The sequence below is a fragment of the Rhinolophus ferrumequinum genome, chromosome 13, assembly GCF_004115265.2.
Source record: "Rhinolophus ferrumequinum isolate MPI-CBG mRhiFer1 chromosome 13, mRhiFer1_v1.p, whole genome shotgun sequence".
Lineage (NCBI taxonomy): Eukaryota > Metazoa > Chordata > Mammalia > Chiroptera > Rhinolophidae > Rhinolophus > Rhinolophus ferrumequinum.
In genome coordinates, this window is record NC_046296.1 from 20,775,558 (window position 1) to 20,800,014 (window position 24,457).

Here is a 24,457-nt window from a genome sequence, read left to right on the forward strand (position 1 = left end):
AATATGTAACAAATAAAAATAATATTTAATAAAGTTTTTAAAGCCTAAAATATACTTGTACTACATACATCAATGTAATTTTATTCAGCTAAAAAAAGGAATGAAGTACTGATACATGCTACTTCATGGGTGAACCATAAAAGCATAATGCTAAGTGAAAGAAGCCAGTAACAAGTGACCACATACATAATTGTATGATTCCATTTATGTGAAACGTCTAAAACAGGCAAATCTATAGAGACAGGAGATTAGTGGGCTGGAGAATGGGGTTGGATGGGGAATGGGAAGTGACTGCTAATTGGTAAGAGTTTCCTTTTTGGAGTGATGAAACTTTTTAAAATTGATTATAGTGATGGTTGTATATCCCTTTGAATATACTAAAAACCACTGAACTCTACACTTCAAATGGGTGAATTGTTAAAGTTATGCAAATTATATCTCAAAATCCTGTTAAAAAATACTATCACTATTAACCTTTGTCTTATTCATCCTCAAAAGACTAAACCTTTGTCTTATTCATCCTCAAAAGACTAATAATTTATATCTTCAAATAAAATCCAAAGAATGTGCCACAGATCCTAAAGACAATTCCAAAAATGGAAATCCAAAAGTATCATACTCTAAAGAAACTACTTCCAAGAGGACATCACATTTTTGAACGTGTAAATTCTCCTGTTTAAAAAATATTTCACATAATTTATAAAATGCAGTACAAAATGAATAATGAGTACAGTAAACCACAATTCAGAGCCCTAAAGATACTGCACCCCACAAAGAGGACTGAAATTTATGTATCTTCTGACTCATTATTGGGTTTTAGGATTCTTGTGACTGATTTGCATTAAATAACTATTTTAAAAATATTTTTCAATGTACATTGAGTATACCAAAAATTGCAAATATAAGGGAAAATTCGGCAAAGATCTGGAAATATTTTTTTGGCTCTCAAAAATTCGGTTAACAAGACAAATTTTTCTTGAAGCTCTTACTTTTCTAAGTAAAAAAAAAAAAATTGAGATTTTTCTGTACAGAAAAAGTAGGAATATTCATTCAATTAAATTTGGATGAAGAGAAGAAAGTTTCTCATATCAGTAAAAAATTGCAGATTATATAGACTCAAACTTTTATTTTTAAATGAATAAACAAAGCATCCTTACACGAAAACGAATGTTTGTTTGCAGATCATTCAAAATGTTTCGGCAACCCCAAACACCAAGAGCGCCGCTGGTGTAGTGGTATCATGCAAGATTCCCATTCTTGCGACCCGGGTTCGATTCCCGGGCGGCGCAAGCACTTTTACTCCCGCCACATTTAACATGAAGTAATTTAAAGAGTTTAATAAATTACTCTTCCTCAGGATACACTCAGAATTTTTAATTTCCATAAAGATTTCTATTTCATATTTCATTGTTGAGACATATGAATCTGGAGAGGATTAGACAAAAGTTTTCAAAGACAAAGCAAGTCCTTAAACACTTATCCCCTACGCCTGCGCAATCAGAGACATCCCTAGCGTCGGATGGAAGAGCGGCTGCGCAACAAGTGAACCTATGAATCGGGGTGTAGCCTGGCGGCCCGGAGGTTGAAAGTGCAAGATTATTCTGCGCCTGCGCGATCAGGTCACTTCGCTGGATGCTCCTAGGCTCCAGGCTCGCCGCCATCTTGTATTGGGGCTTCATTGTTCGCGCTGGGCCGGGCGGGTTAGTGTAGTTGCTGCCGAAGAAAGAGGCGAAGTAACCTCCGGTCAGCCGAGAAACCCCATTATTCCGCAGCCATAGCCGCTCAGACGATTTGGGAGGCAGTAAAGGGTAGGGAGCTGGACCCAGAGGCGCCGCCGCGACAGCAGCAGCCATGGAGGATGAGATGCCCAAGACTCTGTGAGTCTGGGGCAACGATGAGAGGGGGGCGGTATGGTGGTCGTCCAGGAGGGAGGCCTCGGCCCTGCGCCGCTCCCCAGCTTATTGTACTCCCTGGACGCCGTTATATCACAGGTCCTGTCCTTAGCGTACATCTGGGTGCTTAGGGACAGACACCCGGGCTGTGAGAAGACGAGATTGGGGAGAGGGGCCTCCACCTTCTAAAGTAACGTCTTCACCTTAACTACACCACAGCGTGGCCTTTGCCTCGCCGTGGCCCCTCTGCAGTCCCATGCCTGGAGAAGACTTTTTCATTCAAACCTCTTTTTAGAACTCGGCGAACCTTCTTTTTGTCGCATGCTTTCCTTCTCTTTTTTTCCCGCCCTCCCCTTCTTGATTAACCTCTTTTGATCTTTACACCCGACTCCCTTTAATTTTACTTTGATTTCCTCCTGAAACTCTTCCTTTCGTTTTCTTGTCGTTAATAGGAATTTCTTTCTTAAGGCTGCTTGTATTCGTTTTCAGTGAGGTAAACTTTATTCTCGCAGTTGCCAACTGGAAAAGAGCCAAATATTTTTCTTTAACCTCTCTTTGGCTTTCCTTCTGTAACACCCCTTCCCCTGAGCCCCGACCAAAAAAGCCTAAAACCGGACATCCTAAGGATTTTGAAAGTGCTTTTGAAAAATGGAAATCTCACCCGGATATATATATATCAACTGAAGGGAAGTGGATACAATGCATTTTTATAATCGCTTGTTACTTTTGTGATTGACATGTTGCTGAAGGAGCGGGCAGTTTTTATGAAGCAACAGTTGATACATACCGTAACATAGTCACTGCAGAGAATTTTTAGGTAGTGTTAAATGATCTCAGCTTGGGATACTTTCTTTGTCCCACAGCTTCCCCCACAGCATCCTCCCTTTGTTTTTAAAAGTATCATGGGATCAGGTGATCCTGACTTTGTTGCTTTTCTGGAAAAAAAGAAAAAACGGGACGAGTTCTTGACATATCTTTTGGTTTTCACTCTTAAAATACTTGCAGTTTGAGAAGTCTACCTGTTAAGAATACAGTTTCAGGTTTCTTTTTGCAACTCTGGAGATCTTAACAGTTTTTAGGAAGTACAATGTAATCAATTTTTAACCATCCAAAAAGTTTCCATTTTGTAATCTATATGAGAAATAGTCAACGTTTGTTTTCTTATAGATCAGTAAACTTTATGCTAGTTTATCTAATAGTTACCATAAGTATGTCTTTTTAATAGAAAGCAGCAATTAGTGCGTGACCTTTGTTTTTTTGGAAGATTATATCTGTAGGTGAATACTCCCTAAAAAAACGGCCTCATAAAGTTTGTGGGAACCTTGTTTTCCCCTTGTCTCTTTGCTAGAAGTATGATAACCAACAGCATATTGGGTTAAACACTGCTTATTTTTTATGATGTCTTTAAATTTAAGATTCTTTCATTATTTCAAAATTTTTAATTTCAGAAACTGCCAGAAATACCTGAGAACTTAACCTGTTTTAGTACATTGATTTGGGAATATCAAATAATGAAGACAACTTCAGCTTTCTCAGGCCAGTCTACAAAAGTTGATAGTTAAATAATACTAGCGTGAGAACTGGAGGCCAACCATTGCAGAAGAAATAATGAAGGAGGTTTTGTTCAACAAATACTTACTGCGTGCTTATGATTTGCCAGGTTCTGTTAAGTGCTTTACATGCTTGTTTAATCCTCATCAGAACTCTGGTAAATGGGTCCATTTTGCAGCTGAGGAAAAGCTAAGCTTAAATAATTCACTCAAGGTCATACACCTTTTTGTTCATCTTCCTGCAACTGTACTGTCCTCAGCTCTTAGCTCTTATACTTGCAACTAATTTTGTCTTGTGTCTTTCATTAGAATACCCCATTCAAGAATCTTTTTCCCAAAGTAGTCCAAGCTCTAACATGTCTTATTATCTCCTCCTTTGCCTCCACCTCCTTCAACCAAAACTCCCATTCTTCCAGTCAGATCAATCTTGGTTAAATATTGAGTAGGTAGGTGCTAATCCCTAAGTTTTCCCAGGAGTGTTTTTACTTTTAATATAAAATGTTTGTGTAAATGACCCTGGAAGTCAGGGGCTTTTAACATGTTCTTACACAGTGTCTGGTTTGTGGTAAGTGATCAATAACTTTGTTTTAAAAAATGGGACAGTTCCAAGCAGTGAATCAAGATTTTACTTTTTCTTGAGAGTTAGAATAGTCTGAATCTCAGTTATCACCTGTGAACCTAAGTGGCTCAGAGAAAATGCCTTCATGGGCAACAAATGAGTGTGTTCAGCATTGCCTTAAGTTAGAGATTGCCAATATTCAATTTCTTGTCAGCAGTACTTTGGAGAAACCGTGTGAGAAGTGGTTTGATTCTGGAGGTGTTTTGAAAATAGAGCAATGGCAATTACCAGTGGATTGGACATGGGATGTGAGAATGAAGTTAACAACAAATAGGTTTATTTACAGTATGTAGTATCATTTAAAATGTGTTTATCGCAAAATGTAAGTAGAAAACAATCTTGAGAACATGAATGTGTCGGATGTCTTCAGGCAGATTTGTTCAGGCTAGTTTATGTATGTGGTCTGATCTCCGAGTGAAGGTGCTGCTAGCTAATAACAACAGGGTTTCGACCACCATGCACAGACTATCCTTTGTGAAGAGTAGACAGTTTTAATAGTAAGGATATGATGCTGGTGTATAGTGTGTTTATGCATTTACTGTTCTACATAATTTCATAATTAGCAAAAGATACGTACCTTTTCCCCCTGAACTAGAGTAACTCGGGCAAAATGGGATAATTTCCTAGCAAATTGCTGATATTCAAAAGTAATTCTGTAAGAATACAGTTATCTCTTTAACAAATAATTTATAGCACTTACAGTGTTCCAGGCAGAGTTCTAGACGTTAGAGATAAAGTATGAATAAAAATAAAAATCTCTTATTGAATTCATCATTAGATAAAAACATATTCATATTTTTCATTCAAATTTCCAAGGTCTCATCAAATTCTTCATTTTTTATACAATGATTATGGCTCAAAACAAGCCATTACAACATTCTGCTTTGTAAGTTTTTTCTTTAGGCTAAATTTTCTTGAGTTGTACTAATATAAATGAATATTTTAAATGTTTTGGATTCCATTTTTATAACTACTTGAACTTAGTTGTCAGCTTCAAAAATATGTATTAAATTGACATAAAATCCTATCCGTGGCAGAACTGTCAAGTTTTCATTAGTGATATTGGTGGCTTTTTCCATGAATCTTCTCAGGTAGCTTTTTATTTTGAAAAATTAAAAACCTACAGAAAAGTAACAAAAATATTACATTGAAGAGTTAGGTAACTTTCACATGGATTTACCAGTTGCTAATAATTTGTCAGATTTGCCTTATTTATGTATATTCTGTTTGTTTTCTGAACCATTTGAAGAGACATCGTGACACTTCAGGCCTAACTACTTTACCATCTATTTCCTGAGAACAAGGGCATTCTCTTACATTACCATGATACAATGTTCATATTAAGGAGACTATATTGATACAATATTTTTAACTAATATACAGTTCATATTCACTTATCCAGTTGCACCAGGAAGACATTTTTTAGTTCATTGATATCCGTTTGCCTTAACACTTGACGGTCTTCTACTTTTCTCTTTACTTTCTGTTCTGCACAAGGTTGGTACCTGACCTCAGAGGTGATATAACATGGGATACTTCAATCCATGCTGTTAAAAGAAGTCCATGGGACAGCTAAAAAGGGATAGTTTAGTGTTATTTCCCAAAAAAGTCATTTTGAAAAATAAAAGCTATAAAAATGTAAGAAAATAACATTTTTTTTTTTAGTAGTCCAATAGACATCATGACAGGGAACCTTGACTTGCAACTGCTCCGTGTATCAGTCAGGATATCCTTAAATACAAACGGCAAAAAAAATTTAACCATAAAAGGAATTTATTTAAAAGATACTGGACACTCCCGGAATTTGCAGGAAGGTTGTGGAACCTGGCTTAGAAAATGTTTAGCAAAGAGAAGACTGTCAGGCCACACACAGTCCTAATCAAGACTCAGTTGATCTCAGAAAGGCTACTACTACCACATCCACTGAGGACCAAATACAACAAGCTTCCACTTTCACTGGGCATGAGTCTCCATTGCTATTTGCCACCAAAATGGGTTCTCTTCAGTCTCTGCTGCTTTTAGCCCTTATTTTGTCTTCTGTGTTCAGGACTGGTATCTAATTGACTTGACCTAGATCATCTGCAAGGTAGACTACAAAACCATATCTAGGCTTTTCAGCTTCTGTAGAGGAGTCAGGCTGTGCCTTATGATGCAGATTTCTCTAAAAATAGGAGGAAAGGTGTTTGGCAGCCAAAAAGAAAAAAAATAATCCTCTACATCAGTACTAATGGGAAATCCTTTGGCTTCAGAAACAGAATAATATGTGACAAAGTATGAAACAACTAAAGATATATGTATATATATAAATGAGAATTAACTTTGTAAATATAAAGCCTTCTACAAACTTCTTTTTCCATTGAAAGTATCTTGAGTATAAAAAGGGTCTGTAGATTTCAAATCTGGGCTTTTTATCTCAAATTAGTGTTTATTTAGCAAACAGATTTGGAAAGTAATAACATTAAGTTGTTTCTAAAAATTTGAGGTAGGTTTTCGTGATTTATTGATAAACAGAAAAGACTAATGTCTAATAGGTTATTTTTATTTGCACAAGGAAGAAGAGATTTTTTGTCCTTTGATTTCTTTTGATCTGAAAATGTTACGTGTGTTACTTGTACTGGTATCTGAGGCTGAGAGCAAGTTGTTTGTATAACATCACTGAAGAGCATTTCTCTAAACTGCTGTGTGTGGCTAATTAATAGAGGCCCCTGGAGCTTGCGGTGTACAACAGACCACATCAAGTAAACAAATGTAAAGGCAACACAAACCATAGTACATTTTTAAATGGCTTATTTATTTTTTTTAATTACCTGTCTTCAAATTAGATAGTATCAGTCAGAAAATATTTCTCAGAAAATCCTAGACAATTTTGCAAACAGTAAATGATAGAATTCAGGTTCTCTAAATACTGTCCTCTTGTCACTAGGTTGTCTAGCTTTAGCAAAGTATGTAGATGTTAGAACTAAATTTTCAGAACAGCTACTTTTTTCATTTAGACATTGCAATCTTGAGAATTTCTTATAGGTACACGAGTCAGGTGAGAATAGACACAGAAGAGTTATAGAAATAGTACAGAGTTCTCACATAACCTTCACCCAGCTTCCCTTAGTGTCAACATCTTACATAACCGTGGTATACTTATCAAAACTAAGAATTTAGCCTGGTACAATACTATTACTACAAGCTTTATTCCAGTTTCCCCAGTTTTCCCACTAATGTCCTTTTTCTTTTCCAAATTCTATCCCAAGATACCACTGTATTTAGTCATGCCTCTTTAACATGAGGAGCTGTCTTTCATGACCATGGCACTGTTGAAGGGTACTGTTTCTCCACTGTACAATGACTACTTTTTTCCCAGCGTACTCTATTAATTAGAATTGAGTCACTAAGACTAACCCACACTCAAGGAGAGAGAAATTAAGCTCCACTTAATAGAAGAATTTGTGGACATATGGTAAAACAATCAATGTGTTGGTTAAAACCAATAATTAATAAAAATTTTATAGGAGATACTTTGAGTCTCTATACATATCCTATTTCTCCTTAACATTTCACCAACTATAAAATATCGATGGGTGGATGTTGCCAGTAGCAGTTATTACTGTGGTATTTTAATGGTGATTTCCCTCATTCTTTCTACATTTATTAATTAGAGTTCTGCAAGAAAAAGTTATCCCCCCATCCAGGATCCACTCAAGGATTATTTATTATTTAATGTATTTGATTGTTAGTGTCTTTTAAGTCCCTTTTAATCAAGAACAGTCCTCCCTTTTTTCACTTTTTTTTTAGTACAGTAATATTTTGAAGAGATCAAACAGGTTGCCTTATACAGTATCCCACATCTAGTCTTGTGTAATTGTTTTATGTGTCCAATATTCTGTAAACTTCTATCTATCTAAGCTTGACTAGATTCAAGTTAGACCTTTTTGATTTGACTGTTACATAGGTGATGTTGTGTAATTCATATTGTACACACAGTATGTCGTTGTCCATCTATAAATATGATTTAAAGTTTGATCACTGGGTCAAACTAGTAAAACAGCCAAAGCTCTCATTTTTAAGATAGGGTTTTCCCTTTGTAGTTGTTAAGTGATCTGTGTGATAACTTTGGCACACACCCACAAGTATAATACTCAGAGAGCTTACATATAGTGAATTTAATACAGTCTGTCTACATTTATTGACTAGCATTTTTCTGCAAAGGTGCGCTTTTCCCTCATCAACAATAGCTATTAGATTATACTATACTGGAGTTTCTAGTCAAAAGGCAAAAATAAATGCTTAATTCTTTCCCTTTAATTGCCAGTTTTCAGAATAAGGACTTGGTGTAATAACCTCCAATATTGGAAAAATTGCTACTGGATAGATGTTGCTGTTGCTTTTTTTAGTGTCATTATTCTACCTGATCTTTAAATGTTCGTTGTTCCTTAAGACTCAGCACTTCTCCCTTTGCCGTTTTAACCTATTGCAGTGCCTTCATAGTAATCACTCCATGTATGTTTGTTGAACGGATGAATGGAAGGAAGAAATTGAATCCACGCTTTCTGGCATGTATAGGTGTTTATTTTGGGGGGAAAGAGGGCATACCTCTCATTTTTTTGAAGGATTCTTGGCAGAAGAATGAGAAACTATGAGTATAGGTGTTAAGAGGCTATATTCTCTGATTGCAGAAGTGATAAACCTCTAACATGTCTAAAAATAATCTTGTTTTAAAATCCTGCTTTGAAAATTTATGTATAAACCCTTTAAATAAAGATGATCCCAATCATGTGGTTTTATAATACACTACACTAATTAAGTTTATTAGTCACCAAGTCATATTATCTGTTAAATGGAATCTTTTCTACTCCCTCTCCACGTTCTCATCATTGATATTCATTGAAAGGTTTTCCATCCCTTTGTGAGCTCCCTTTGTGAGCATGTGCAACACCTGATTTACCCGTGATTTTTCAAAAATATACTTATTGTGTAAAACAAAGTATACCCTAATTGGACAGTGTTAGGGGAATCATGAGTTAAAAATTGAGGAAATTTTAATGTTCTCAGTAATACTGCAGAAGAAGAAATAATTGCAAAGCATCCCAGGATTGATTGTATAAAATGTTCAATGTATCTAATGATTTGTTTGAGACATTTTTAAGCATATCTTCCTAAGGTAAGCCTAGGAACTTAACAATAAACAACAAGTTTAATTTGCAACACCTTGACTAAACACACACACACACACACACACACACGCTTCCCCTCTACCAGCAGTGTTTAATAATTTGCAAGTTACATATCTTACATCTGTTTTGAAAGAGATTTTGAAGTTTTGGCAAACTTTTATAAGCTATTCCCAAATAGTGTAGTCTAAGGCAAAGATCTACCTGTTCCCAAAATTCATTTCTCAGTAAGCAACTTTAGAAACGTATGCAAAAAAAGCTCATTTAAAATGGTAAATTGTTTTTCTTTGTGTTTCAGATATGTTGGTAACCTTTCCAGAGATGTGACAGAAGCTCTAATTCTCCAGCTCTTTAGCCAGATTGGACCTTGTAAAAACTGCAAAATGATTATGGATGTAAGGGTATTTTACTTAAGTTAACTTTCTATTTTATATGTATTATTCAAACCCATTACTTCCAGGAACTTTCAAGTTAGTTTATACAGTCTGAATTTATAGGGATTTTAGTGAATTTGTAGCAAATCAGTTTTGGCCACCGAGTTTAATTTGTTTTACTAAATAAAGGAAGAAGTGAATACAATGAATCATTTCTAGAGCAGATAACTATATATAGGCTCTTGTTTTAAGGTGCTTTAAGGCATCAGAATTGTTCATTTTATATGTGGTATCAGTTAATTGGCTAATCTAGAAGTTCAATTATTACAATTAGATTGGGTTAAAAAAATAGACATTTTAGAGGACAGCTGGTTAGCTCAGTTGGGTAGAGCGCGGTGCTCCTAACAACAAGGTTGCCGCTTGGATCCCCACGTGGACCACTGAGCTGCACCCTCCACAACTAGATTGAAACAACTACTTGACTTGGTCCTGGAAAAAAACACTTAAATAAAAGTTAAAAAAAAAAATAGACGGCCGCCCTTTGGCTCAGACGGTTAGAGCTCCATGCTCCTAATTCCGAAGGCTGCCAGTTCGATTCCCACGTGGGCCAGTGGGCTCTCAACCACAAGGTTGCCGGTTCAATTCCTCGAGTCCTTCAAGGGATGGTGGGCTGTGCCCCCTGCAACTAGCAACGGCAACTGGACCTGGAGCTGAGCTGCGCCCTCCACAACTAAGACTGAAAGGACAACAACTTGACTTGGAAAAAAGTCCTGGAAGTACACACTGTTCCCCAATGAAGTCCTATTCCCCTTCCTCAATAAAATCTTAAGAAATAGACATTTGATACTGTGAAAATGTTTTTAAATTTATTTTTAAAGGTCATGATTCAGGTTTTTCTTGCGTTGTGGCAATTCCCAACTATCAGACCTTTAGAAAAAAACATTGAGTTCATTCATCTGATTGGTGTTAACCCTGAACAACATGTACAAATATAAAAAGACATTTGAAACATTTTTTGATGGGAACGAGTGCTAAAGAACAATCCTTTTTCCTAGGATCTCTCCTCTAAACTCTTGGTTTTCTTTTCTATTGTATTCCAATTTAATTTTTTTACTTGGTATTTAAAAAGTAATTGTTAAAAAAAAGTGATTGTGTAGCCAATTGGTTCCTTGAGGATTTTATTTTTTAACTTTTATTTACTTTAAGTGTGTTTTTCCAGGACCCATCAGTTCCAAGTCAATTAGTTGGTTCAATCTAGTTGTGGAGGGCGCAGCTCACAACGGCCCATGTGGGGATCCAAACAACAACCTTATTGTTAAGAGCATCACCAACTGAGCTAACCGGCCGCCCCAACTTGTCTTAGATTTTAAAATATCAAACAAACCTTTCCTCTAATGTGGCAGGGTCATCATCATATAAATATAAATGGATTCAACAAATCTTTTGTCCTTTATATTCTTCTTTAGTGTTTTCTTATCACATTTAATATCTGTGTGCCTTTAAATAAAGAAGAAAAGATCCTGTACCCTTAGAGAAAAAGAAGAGAGATGAGAAAATGGTGGAGAATTTGAAACCAACCTTTTCTTTGTGAGAGTCTCCATCCTTATCCCAGAAATAAAATTTATGGAATGCTCACTGGTTATTTTAGTTCTGATGCCTTTTCACAAATGTTCAACAGAAACATCGTAAAGCACATGTTATTTCCATTCATTATATGCAGAAATTAGACAAAGCAAAGATGTAAACCCACATTGAACTATCTGAATGTAAGTCCTTTCCATTGGTTTGTAGGCTGCCATTCTCCTCCTGTCTGGGTCATTCGAGATTTTTGCCTGGTAAAGATCATTAGGCAAAATGTTAATGACTGCCTGACCCACAGAAAAGACTAGCTAGGTTAGCCTTTGCCACTTTGTATAAATTTTGGGTATTGATCACTCAAAGGCTTAAATAAACATTATTAAAGTCTAAATTCCAGTCTATTCAGACTGTTGGACTGATGTGTCTATATTTATGAATTTTACACTTCCTGTCATATAAAGGCTGATACTGTGTATGCTTAGATTCTTTTTATCTAAAGAGTACAGTTTTTTTCTGGGTACAAATTAACTAGAATGAACATTCTTTTTCATTTGATTGCACTACTCTTAAATATAAGCTACTTTTTCTAACCACCTTCTGATGCCTGTCACCATTGATCTTTGTAGTAGAATTGTTAAGTGTAGTGTTAGTTTGAATTATACAATTTTAAAACATTTTTATATTTGCTGATTTTTAAATATGGATAGTCTCAATATTGTCAATTTGTGGTTGTCTCTTTGCTATAAAATTCTAAAACATCATTGCCAGTGACTTTTTTAAACTATTATTCTTGAAACAAAATGGTATATTTCTTTATTTTAGTATCATTCTAGTCTTTTAGTGTCTTATTTTAACAGTGCTGCTTAGGAGATTATGGAAAGAATTTAAAAATGGACTATGAAGTCATTTGGTATTTTGCACTGATAGGTGTAAAATATTGGGTGTTTCTTCTGCTTTAATTTGCAATAAAATATCCATCCTTCACTTATCCTGAAACCTCAACTACTTGGAAGACCAGAAAAGAGGAGAGAATTTTTAAGACTGGTAAACAGCTAGAAAATTGATGTTAGAACGTCCAAATTCCAAAACCCTATTCTAAAACTTTACTTATTAGAGAACCTCTTCAGTTTTCAGAGCCTATTTATATTTTAGAAACAGGTTTAAGAAGGCTGATATTTTCTGCTAGTCAGCAAGTTAGAAACAACAAGGATATATATATATATATATATATATATATATATATATATACACACACACATATATATATACACATATATATATACATATATATATATACACACTATAATAATAAAAAGTAACATCACAGAGAAGGGACAGAAAAATTAAAAGCCAACACCGAGACTTGAGATCATAGGACTCTAGTCAAACTTAACCTCTGTAACTTAAAGAAAAGATTATATGATGATGGGGAGCATATAGCTATATATCCATTGAGCCATAATTAGAATGCTCAGTCATTAATAAAAGATTAGATTATATAGGTATGTAGTAGTATAGCATGACTTGTTGAAGAAGATAGATTTCTATAAAAAGAGTTCATTTATTTTATTAGTTTCAGGTGTACAAAACAATGTAACAGTTAGACATTTATGCCCCTCACAAAGTGATAAACACCACCACCACCCCAAATTGACTACCCCTCTGACATCATATACAGCTGTTACGAAAAAAATAATTCATTTTTAAGTGTTTACTTCCATATCTAAAGATTTACTTATAGAATGGACCCTCTATTGTCCATGGCCTGGTAACTGAGATGTTAATAACTTTAAGGTAATGGGAGCATAAAATTTAAAATTGACTGTTGTGTTTTTCCTTCAACAGACAGCTGGAAATGATCCATATTGTTTTGTGGAATTTTATGAGCATCGTCATGCCGCTGCAGCACTAGCTGCTATGAATGGGCGGAAGATAATGGGTAAGGTAAGCTGTCATCATTAAAGAAGGTGACTTGCACTGGAAAATTTTAAGTTGCATAGTTATATTTCCTTTTTAGAAGCATATTCACTTTACAGCAAAAAAATCACGTTTAATATTAAAAAGGTGGGATAAAGCTTTTAGGGGGCATGTTTATGTTAGTATCTTACATGATGCCTTGCACATGAGAAATACTAAAATATTTATTGACTTACTCAAGCTTGGATGAATATCTAGGAACATTGGATACTAATGGGGGAGAATAAAAGGAAAAACATTCCTTGGTAGTTTAGATAAGACAGGTTGTTGAATGTTAAGAGAAACTTATATAAGATTAGGACCTGTCAACATTTTTGCATAAGTATAGGTTAAAAGATAAGTACTAAAATTTTGACCTGAACTGATACCCCCTTGAATGTTTCATCCCAAACATGTACCTTCCTATGTGTCTATAGATGCAAATCTTGTAATATCTGATTTTGAGCTTTATTTTTATGGAGTATAAATGTAGAAAAATTTTTTTAGGAAGTCAAAGTGAATTGGGCAACAACCCCCAGCAGTCAAAAGAAAGATACAAGCAGTAAGTATATTTTATACTCTTTGAACATTTGTTGTTATTGTACACAGTAGTTTTATTGTAAAGCATATAAGCATCATACGTGTTTGCAGTAATGTTTTGATCGTTATCCTAAGATATGATTTAATGTGTTTGTGTTAATAAATTTAAGAACAAATCTAATCTTTGTCATCAGGTAGTACCGTTGTCAGCACACAGCGTTCACAAGGTAATTGTATCTTCTTAAACATAAAATGAAATCTCTTGAAAGGGTATTCACTAACCACCTGAAGTTTTTTTGTTTGATATTGGGGGGAGTGGGGAGGGAGGAGGTCATATTTCTATTTGTTTCTGGCAATATTTTTCCCCTTCTTCCCAGTGTTGACCAAGTGTGGCTTGTCCACCACTTTGGTGCTATTTCAAGCTCTCTGACCCTCTTGGTAGCAGCTGATGCCTTAGAAATACTTTCACCAACTAAAGGGCAAGATAGCCTGCTTCCTTGAGGTCACGATCTGTGCTTCACATCCAGATCTTCTGATTGCTTGAGTTGCTCCTGAAACTGTGTTTCCCAAATGGCAACCCAATGTGTTGCTTAAGGCCTGCCAAGTAGGGGTAACTTTTCTTTCCAAATCTACTTTGTCAGAATTGAAATATATGTCTATTTTAAAGTGTTGATCCAACTATTTTGTATTTTTAAGTGTTTCTTTTCTTGAGCATTGTCTTTTTTAAAAAAAAAAAAATCTTCTCATATGGGGTCGTTATTTTTCTCCATTGCTTTTTTATGGCTCTAATATAAAGTGAAGGGATTACTGTTTTCATTCTGTTGCCTTCAGTCTTAGTTCACTTGCACATGGATTCACATAAACTGAATGGTGTAATGTCTGGGCAACCAAAACTGTTGGCTTTTGAGAAAACTGTCAAATACTTTAACATCAAACTGTTGCAATGCAAGGTATTTCTTTGATTGTTCTTCACAAAATATGGTTAAACCAAGTATATCATGTCTTAACTAAGGCAAATTTAGTCTATATAACTCACAGTACCACTATTTTATTTTAATTTGTAAAGCTTTAATAAAGTGGTAGACTAAGTAAATGTACATAATTACTGTTAGAATGGTAATTAAGTCATTAATTTCTTTGCAAAACTTAAACATTTTATTAGTTTATTTTCTTAGACCAGTATAATAATTGGCTATAAGTAGAAATATAACTGTCAGTTTCCAGTTAGATACATCACAGTCTTTAGGAAAATCTTTCCTGTATTGTCACCTTGATTCATTGTGTTTAAAATTGATAGGATTTGTATAGATGTAGAATAGTGTTTTGCTTGTTACTATAATCCATAAATTATTTTAAGAATACTTTATTGAATAGATTTTAGTATTTTTTAAATTCTAAAATTTTATTTTTCTTTTCACTTCCCCTTCCTTCCTCTTATAAGATCATTTCCATGTCTTTGTTGGTGATCTCAGTCCAGAAATTACAACTGAAGATATAAAAGCTGCTTTTGCACCATTTGGAAGAATATCGTAAGTAACAGAAGATAAATGTAAAATGCTATTAATTAGAAACAATCTTATTTAGAAGTACTTTGGAAAGCTGTTGTGAATTTTGGACATTAATTTTAACACTTAAATATAATGTATTACATTGTTTAGAGACTATTCAAGCAGCTAAGAACCAGATTGTTTTCCCATTAATAAATACATCTTTGGTCTTCAATTATATCAACATCCTTTTTCAATTAGCATTAGCTTTAATTTACAACAAATTTACTGTTATAGTGCATAGTTTCTTATATAAGTATCTTGCTAGCTTGGTTATAATCTTTAGTAAACTTGTGCTGTGACTAAGGAATTTAGACCTTTTGGGCACTTCTATGATACCATGCATTTTGTGTTGAGATATTTTAACAAAAAGAAACCTTAACACTTTAACCTAAAAAGCAGTTATTAAATGTTAATTCCAAGGTATCTAGCCTTTTATTATGCTAACAACAACAATAATAATGCCTTTTAATATTCTGCGGAGCTCTGTTGTGCTTGCATTTGTTATTAATCATACAGGTTAGGCCGTTTGTAAATAGCTCACTCAAGGTAGGATTCATCATAAAAGAATTTTAATATTTTGAAAAATATGCCATAATAGAGTAAGACTAATAATTTGATTATAGTTTTTTCTTAAAAGGTATTGTTGAATTTAGAAAACGATTTCTTTAGGGTTTCAGTTGTTTTATTATTTCAGCTAGAAGAGTAGTAAAAAGTAAACATTAGCTTTAATTTGCTTTGATGAACAGACCAGCAGCAGAGATGAGGTGAGGAGACTGGAAAGTAAATGCCAATGGTAATATTGGTGATGAGTTTTGGGAGAGTTTTCATTTGAAGGGTTGTGATTCGTTGGTAGGAGGACGAAATGCATAGTAAGGGGCCAACTTTAAAGGCAGTTGGGAGATTAGGCTTTGTAAATAGACTCCTACGTTAGGTGGCATTTTTCTTTGTGAGAACTGATTAAGAAAATCAGTAAAGTTCTAATTTTTTGATAATACCTTTTAATTTGTCTTAGGTTTTTGATAATGGTTAGCTTGCTTTCAGATATCTAGACTGGGAGGTCTTAACCTTTGTCCTCTATAAAATATACAAAATTTTGTGTTTGTTTTCCTTTTGATGTGGAGTATCTTTATAAGTTGATCCTATTTTCAGAGTAGTTGCAGGACGATAAAAGAATTAAAGTACCCTGATCTAGATATTTGTGGCTTCTATCTTAGAGAATCCTTTCAGAAATAAGTTAGAAATATATTTCAAGGCTAGTATTTCCTGAAACTTAACTTTAGAAAGAAATTTTCTAGCACTTCAGCAGATTAAGTAGCTATTTTATTAAATGTTTTTATTTTGATTGAGGTAACTGTTCTGAAAACATGGGAATTTGAGTTTAGGATTAGATAAAAATTATTTAATAATTGGTGAATTTAAGTTAAATGACATTTAGATTTTAGCAATTTCAGGACTTTAATCATGGATTAATTTCTTTTTTTGTAAAATATGTTGGTATCATAATTATAGTCTGTAGATTTTATTACGGTCAACCATGATTATTGATGTATATGTTTTTCTTAGGTAAGGCCTTAAGTTTTATGATTTTCAGCTGAGGTAATAACGTCTAAGTTTTAGGCTACCCGATGAGTTAGTGCTCCTAAATTTGAAAGAACCATTTTCAGTAGATTAGCATCATTTGCTGATTTTTTGGTTAAAGGAGATGATACCTAACTATATATAGAAATGTTCTTATGATAGTCAGATATTCTCAGTAGAGATCCTACAACAATGTTTGATTTATAGAAGATGTGCAGTAAATAGTCACCTATTAAAATATTTAGTGACCTATTAAAATATTTAGCTTCGGCAGCACATATACTAAAATATTTAGTGTTAAAAAAATAGTACTTTCCCTAATTAAATACAGTAAACTCTTCCTGTTCCTTGAGTTTAGTCTTAACAAATTTTGGTATAGAAGTGAATCAGCTACCAAATTAAATGCATGTGTACCATACATATAATTTGATAAATATTTTTACATATTAAGTGACTTGCATTAGTTTTCCCTTTTCACCACTACTTCTTTGTCATTTTGACCCTAAACAATAAATCACCCCTAAATCGATCAAAATATGCTTTTGTATACTTTAATATAAAATTATATTGCATGGCTTTCTGACTTGGGTTTTTGTTGTGAAAGTGCCTGTTTTGTTCATGTGTCCTGAGAGAACAAGCATTGTGACATACCTGGCTAACTTAAAAGCAGATTGCCTGTGAAGCACAATTTGAGTCCAATTTTTTGAGGTATGGAGTTTTAGCTATCATGGCTGGGTTTTTTACTCAATCTCAAATAATAGGGCTCTGGTTATTTTGCAGAGTATCTCTGAAGAATGGACAGAATTGCCCTGGCTAACTACAAGCTACGGTTCACAGTGGATAAATGTTGGCGTGCTTTTTTATTTTCTGACTTTTTAAAATTTTGCTTTTATATCTTGTAGTTTCCAATCAATCTTAGATGATTGCTATTTTAAAATTCAATATAAAATCCTTTCGTATATAGTTTAAAACTAAAGTGTGTGTTTAGTATTTTTCTTCAGTGATTTAGCATTTCTGAAAATGTCAAGTTTTCAAAATTTACCCATAGTCCAAAAGGGGGGTATGAATTGATCTGAGAAAATAAAATAATTTAATAGGAAATATACAAGTTTTTTATTCTCTTAGTTTCCAGTTTTCTACTTTAATTTTTTAATGATTAGGTAGTATATAGTATCAAATAGCAAATTATGAATCGCATGGTTAAAGAAAGCCATTCATCTAATGTGCCTGTGAACCCTATAAGTGGTTAAGTAATTCATGTGAATAGCTGCCTTCACCATGCTTAATATTTAAAAGCTTAAAACTTTTTGGACTTGGAGGCAATTTCTGTACAATATATACATATTTAAGAAGTTACTGATTTGCATGTTTATAAAATTAAGCCTCATTTGCTAATACATGATAAATTTTATAGAATAAAAGGTGAATTTGCATTAAAGGTTTATTTTAATGAAGATGAAACATGAAAATGAGTTGTGTATAAAATTCTCACTTGATATCCAGAGGAGAGTTTGCAAACCTAAACTTCTGATTGTTTCTGATTTCAGAGATGCCCGAGTGGTAAAAGACATGGCAACAGGAAAGTCTAAGGGATATGGCTTTGTCTCCTTTTTCAACAAATGGGTGAGCTCAATACATAGTGCATGTGCAGTGCTTCAAGAATAAAGAATAAAAATACTCATTTTGTTTTGTTAATCTTTTCTTTCATCTGCCACTTGTTCATTTCACTGGTAATTAACACTCTGGCTAAAGGATATGTTCTTTCTCCTGTTCGGTTATTTATTCAACTTTTATTTAGCACCTCTGCATGCAAAGTACTGTTAAAATGTTTTCAGACTAGGGAAAGTAGAGATGTTTAAATTATCAGCCAAAGATGGATATTGAAAATCTCATTTATATATTTAATTCATTATCTCCCTGTTTTATACTCCCATGATAATTTAAAGTAGCTAATAAAGTGCTCCAATGGGCGGGGACTTTTTTAAAAAATTGTCTATTAATGTATTTGAAAATGTCTCATCATTTCTTTCATTCAACAAATATTTTTTGAACACCAATTTGCATGGACTTGAGATTTCTGGGTTTTGCCGAGAAAAGGAACGACAGTGCAGTTTGTCAAAAGAGAGGTGAGAGTAGGGTATATAAAGAAGGAAAAGGCTCATATTTCATGTGACAGGTGGATAAAATCTTTGACGTGTCCCCCATACTGTGTAATACTGTGCCGTTGTTTTTAAAAAGAGAATGAGGAAGTTCTGTAAGTGCAGAGTGCGGTTTATGGAAAGATTTCCATGGTATATTGTTAGATGAAAAAGTTCATTTGTGTGAAAGGGAAGGGAGCATATATTTGGGTGACATATGCGTGCACGTGTGTGTATGTTTTCTTTTGCTTATAAAAAAGAAACTTGTTGCAGGGTTTCCTGTTTGGGGGTAGGTAATGAGAGTTAAGCTGATGGAAGATAGAGTGGGAAGCTTCTCACTGTATTATTTGAAGTTTGAACCTAGTAAATATATTACAAAGTCAAAAATTAGCTTTTTTAGTGTCATAACTCAAGGTTCAAAACAGTTAAATACAGAGATACCACATTTCCAAAAATATAAGGGTGAGCGGTGGGAGAATTTACCTTCACTAATCTTGGAGTATACACTAAGATTTCATTAACCTTGGATTTTATTGTATTGCCTCTATGTCATGACTATGGTTTGCCAATGATAAGTATGGAAATATTGTACTTTTTGTATAAGAGTGCCTTAGAATGAGCCATTAAAAATATTTGATAGTATGAAATGTATTTTAGAAAGGCTTTTCATAATTTAATAAGTGGAATATTTGAAATAGATATTATTTCTTGATGGCTTCAGGTCAAATGCATGAACATCAGTTACTGTGCCAGTTTCTTCTGGGTTTTTAAAAAATACATCTGTTTGCAGTTAGGCCGAGGAGTGTCAAACTGTCTTGTTTTTTCTAATTCCTGTATCTACATTGGAAATAATGTCTGGTTATTCTTCACCATGAACTCTTACTATCCAGATATGTGCCATAACAACTTGGTAACCATTTCGCCCAAAATTGACTTTCCAAATAAAAAAAGTCTGTCCTAAAAGTATTTACATGGTTTACAAGTTCAGGCAAAAGAATGTAAAATGTAATTGTATCTCAGCTGTTTGTACAGTAACATTGTAACCTGTGATCAGGTTATTTAAATGTTGTGCAGTATAGCCATCATCTTCCTCTCAAGAAGTGAAAATGTCTTCCAAGAAAATAGAAAAACCTGTGAAGAAAGGGGGTAAACCTAAGATGTCAGGAAAAACCTACATATTAGAAGAAAAGTTAGAAATAGTAAAGAATATTGAGAGATGAAAAGATAAAAGCTCCGCCACTTATGTGTCCCATCTACCAATTACATTTTTTTCTGTGAGGTGAGAAAAAAACTGTGAGAGTATAGTTGGTTATGAAAGCTTTACTGTTATCCACAGTATAATATTTAGGAAAGGTAGGAAATTACCTTATACAATGGGCTGATAGCCACAACTATTGTGAGTTTCTTGGAGGGTTGATGTATACTGTGTTTCCTCGAATATAAGACCTAGCCGGACAATCAGCTCTAATGCGTCTTTTGGAACAAAAAATAATATAAGACCCGGTCTTATTTTACTGTAATGCAAGATCGGGTCTTATATTAATTTTTGCTCCAAAAGACGCATTAGAGCTGATTGTTCGGCTAGGTCTTATTTTAGGGGAAACACAGTGTTTCATGCTATTTGGGAAAATAGGTTGGGGCTTTGGGTGGGCTAGGAATTTATTTTTTCCATTTGAGATTATGGACTATAGGCCCCTGCTGTATAAAAATCACTATCAAATCCATATTTATTTAGTATGGAATAGAGTCAGATCACAGAGGATGTCTGTGGCCTCTGGAGTTAGCTGGAGATAAATTTGAATCCTGACAACCATCGAATGCTGATAGGTCTGACTTTGAGTGATTTAATCTTCCCAAGTTTACATTTCAGCTTCTATAAAATTTGCGATATGTGATTGGTAGGCACTCTGGTTGTTGTTAAGTGCCACAGCCCTGATTGCAATTACGCCCACTCCGTTTGCCTATCTACCTGTGTTGTGCGTGCTAGGCAAACCCCAACACTGGTAGAATATAGCTTTTTTATCTACTCCGAAGTAACTGAATGTTGTTAGAGAAAAACTGAGTCAGCTGGTTTCACTTCAAATTTAACACATGTTAGATGAGTACATGGTGGTTATTTTTGCAAACCTATGTTTCTCTAGGAAGTCTGATTTCTCATTCTTTGATAACTATTTCATGCCCCCTCCTATCTCCTCAAATAGTCTCACTCTTTTTTCCATCCTCACCTGAGCTGTCAACCTTATGCTTCACTGAGAAAACTTACACAGGAATTCCCTCAGCTCAACCACCAAACCTACATAAAATTCATCTACCTTCCCCTTCGTCCTGTTATAGTGGAGGAAAGATTCTGTGAAAGGCCAAATCACTTATAGTTGGGATCCCACCTCGCTTGCCTTTTCAAGGACTTTGACCTTGTGCTTGTTTTTTTTTCCTATTACAACTTTATTGAGATATAGCTCATATACCATAAAATCCAGTCACTTTAGGTGTATACTGGGGTTTTTTTAAAGAATATTCACAAACTTATTTAACTGTCACATACCACAATCTTCATACATTTTCATCACCTCAAAAGGAAGCCATGTGCTCCTTAGCACTTACTATCCTTTCCTTCTACACCTTCTCCCCTCCCAGGCCTGAGCAACTATTAATCTACTTTTGTCTATATAGGTTTCCCTGTTCCAAACATTTTTCTATGAATGGACTTGTATAATATGTGCTATACTTGTTCTTTTGTCGTGTTACCAATCTTTCCCTCTCCACTGGATCATTCCTATCAACTAAAAAAGTATATTCTCATATCTCTTAATCAAAATCACACTTTCCTACCCATATCCCTTTCCTACCTATATCCCCATTTCTCTGCTGTAATTCAGAATCAAGCTTCTCAAAAGCGTTGTTTGCGCATGTTTCAACTTCATCTCCCATTCACAACCGTACACACACACACACACACACACACACACACAGCATAAAAAGTTTTTTCCTTCGTTGTGAACGAATACTGTATTTTGTCGTGTATAATGTGCACCCTCGTTTTTGGCCCAAACTTTCAGGGGAAAAAAAATCTTTCGTTTTAATTTTTTTATTCAAATTTTTATTTGTTTACATTTAGATACTTGATTTTTGTATTATAAAGGAATTTTAGCATTTATTTTTTAACATACTATGGTAGAAGAAATTTTATGTAACAAATAATTACAAAAACAAGAACATATACAAAACACAAGAAATTTTATGTACCGGTAACAAATTTACGATATTTATGCATCACAGAAGGCCAAGAACTCTTCCTCGTTGCAAAGTTCCTTTGTCACAAGTTCAACAAAACCGATTATTGTATTCCAGGGTATTATTTTGCATACGGATATCGTTATTGATTTCTAGAGTTGCACCTTCAACTCATAAGCATAAATAAAAGAATTAAAAACTTTTATTTAGATAGAGAATTAGTACTGCCCATGTATAATTCACATCCTATTTTTCCCTGACAAATTTGGGCAAAAAAAGTGCACATTATACACTGCAAAATACGGTAGTTGCATTTGTTTCCTAAGGCTGCTATATCAGAATACCATAAATTGAATGGCTTAAAGCAGGGGTGTCCAAACTTTTTTCAACGGTTTTCACCAAGGGCCATATGCGGTAAAATATACAAACAGCTGGGCCACTCGAGGTGAAGTACGTATTGCCTCACCTGGTTTATTTAAGTAAACTAAATATATTTTTGGAATTTGCTGCGGGCCAATTAACAGTGGATCATGGGCCGCAGTTGGCCCGCGGGCTGCAGTTTGGACACCCCTGGCTTAAAGCAACAAAATTTATTCTCTCAAAGTTCTTGAAGATAGAACTCCAAAATCAAGGTGTTATCATGGCCATGCTCCCTCTGAAGGCTGTGTGGAAGACTTACTCCTTCCCTCTTCTTAGGTTGCCAACAATTCTTGGTATTACTGCCTTTTAAAAGGCTGCATCACTCCAGTATCTTGCCTTTGTCTTCACATGGTCCTCTTCCCTCTGTGTGTATCCACGTCGGCTTCTCCTCTTCTTTTAAGAAGAGGCCCACCCTAATCCAGTAAGACCTCATCTTAAGTAATACATCTGCAAAGATCCTATTTCCAAGTAAGGTCACATTCACAGTTATATGAGTGGGGGGTTAGTTGGAACTTTATATCAATTTAAGGGATACAGTTCAACCCACAACAGTAGTTAAACTTCTCATGGAGTTCAAACTGGTTAGTGTGGCAAACAATGTTTGTTTCTTTTAAACAATATAGTAGCCCTCCCTTATCTATGGCTTCACTTTCCTTGGTTTCAGTTACCCATGGTCAACAGTGGTCCAAAAATATTAAATGGAAAATTCCAGAAATAAACAATTCATAAATTTTAAACTGCACACCATTCTTAGTACTGCGATGAAATCTCACTCTGTCCCACCTAGGAGGTGAATCATCCCTTTGTCCTGTGTATCCACACTGTGTACACTACCTGCCCGTTAGTCACTTACCCCATTTCCCCAAAAATAAGACCTAGCCAGACAATCAGCTCTAATGGGTCTTTTGGAGCAAAAATTAATATAAGACCCAGTCTTGTATAATATAAGAATGGGTATAATATAATACAATACAATATGGGGTCTTATATTAATTTTTGCTCCAAAAGACCCATTAGAGCTGATTGTCCGGCTAGGTCTTATTTTCGGGGAAACACGGTAGTAGCTGTCTCAGTTGTCAGATCAACTGTAGTGGTACCGCAATGCTTGTATTCAAGTCACCCTTATTTTACTTAATGGCCCCAAAGCACAAGAGCGGTGATGCTGGCAACTCGGATATGCCAAAGAAAAGCCATAAAGTGCTTTCTTTAAGTGAAAAGGTTAAGTACAGTACAGTAAGATATTTTGAGAGTGAGACCACATTCACATGACTTTTATTATGGTATATTGTTACAATTGTTCTATTTCATAAGTTATTGATAATCCCTGTTTCTACTTTATAAATTAAACTTGATCACAGGTATGTATAGGAAAAAACATAGTATATATAGTGTTTAGTACTAGCTGTGTTTTCAGGCATCAATTGGAGGTCCTGGAACATACTCCTCATGGATAAAGGGGAACTGCTGTATGCATTTCCTTTGTATATGTCTCAAGAATGGCTTTTATTTAGCCTTGAATTTGCCTGTTCCTTTGTGCTAGGTTAAGCCCACATATGACACACGCAAACCAAACCAGCACCCCATTTACTTTTCATTTCATTCCAAGTTTGCTTTTATGCTCTACCAACTCTTTACCACTGTCTACCAACACTACTCTTTTCAAGTTCACCTCTTGACTTTTCCTTCCTTGGCTCTGTGACAGTACGCTTTTGTGGGTTTCTTCCTTCGCTTTTGTGGGTTCCTTCCTTCGTCACTGGCTACTCCTTCTTAGTTACCTTACCTGGCACCCTTTCCTTTACCCAGTTTTCAGATTTTGCCTTTTTTTCAGGGCTCTGTCCCAGGATGTTTTTCTTTTCACTCTCTAATCTT

The 24,457-nt window shown here is 34.7% G+C and overlaps 1 protein-coding gene and 1 non-coding gene across 20 annotated transcripts in view; both read left to right on the forward strand.

Moving 5' to 3' along the window:
- The first annotated feature begins 1,218 nt into the window (after window positions 1-1,218).
- On the forward strand, window positions 1,219-1,289 carry TRNAG-CCC (transfer RNA glycine (anticodon CCC)). The gene has a single exon. It is a non-coding gene; the product is annotated as a tRNA-Gly (tRNA).
- A 200-nt stretch (window positions 1,290-1,489) lies between these two features.
- Window positions 1,490-24,457, forward strand: part of TIA1 (TIA1 cytotoxic granule associated RNA binding protein) — a 34,535-nt gene continuing 11,567 nt past the window's right edge. For 3 of the 19 annotated variants that reach the window (XR_004424807.1, XM_033124588.1, XM_033124589.1), the window contains exons 1-7: window positions 1,490-1,877; window positions 9,522-9,618; window positions 13,021-13,119; window positions 13,639-13,693; window positions 13,866-13,898; window positions 15,113-15,200; window positions 18,347-18,422. Coding sequence is in view for 12 of the 19 variants with exons in the window: in XM_033124588.1 (XP_032980479.1) it covers window positions 1,852-1,877; window positions 9,522-9,618; window positions 13,021-13,119; window positions 13,639-13,693; window positions 13,866-13,898; window positions 15,113-15,200; window positions 18,347-18,422 (474 nt within the window). In the remaining 7 variants the exon portion in view is untranslated. Of the gene's footprint in view, window positions 1,878-9,521; window positions 9,625-13,020; window positions 13,120-13,638; window positions 13,694-13,865; window positions 13,899-14,502; window positions 14,622-15,112; window positions 15,201-17,072; window positions 17,508-17,579; window positions 17,646-18,346; window positions 18,423-24,457 lie in introns of those variants that run through there. The other 16 variants (XR_004424809.1, XR_004424811.1, XR_004424808.1 and 13 more) reach the window with 12 other exon arrangements.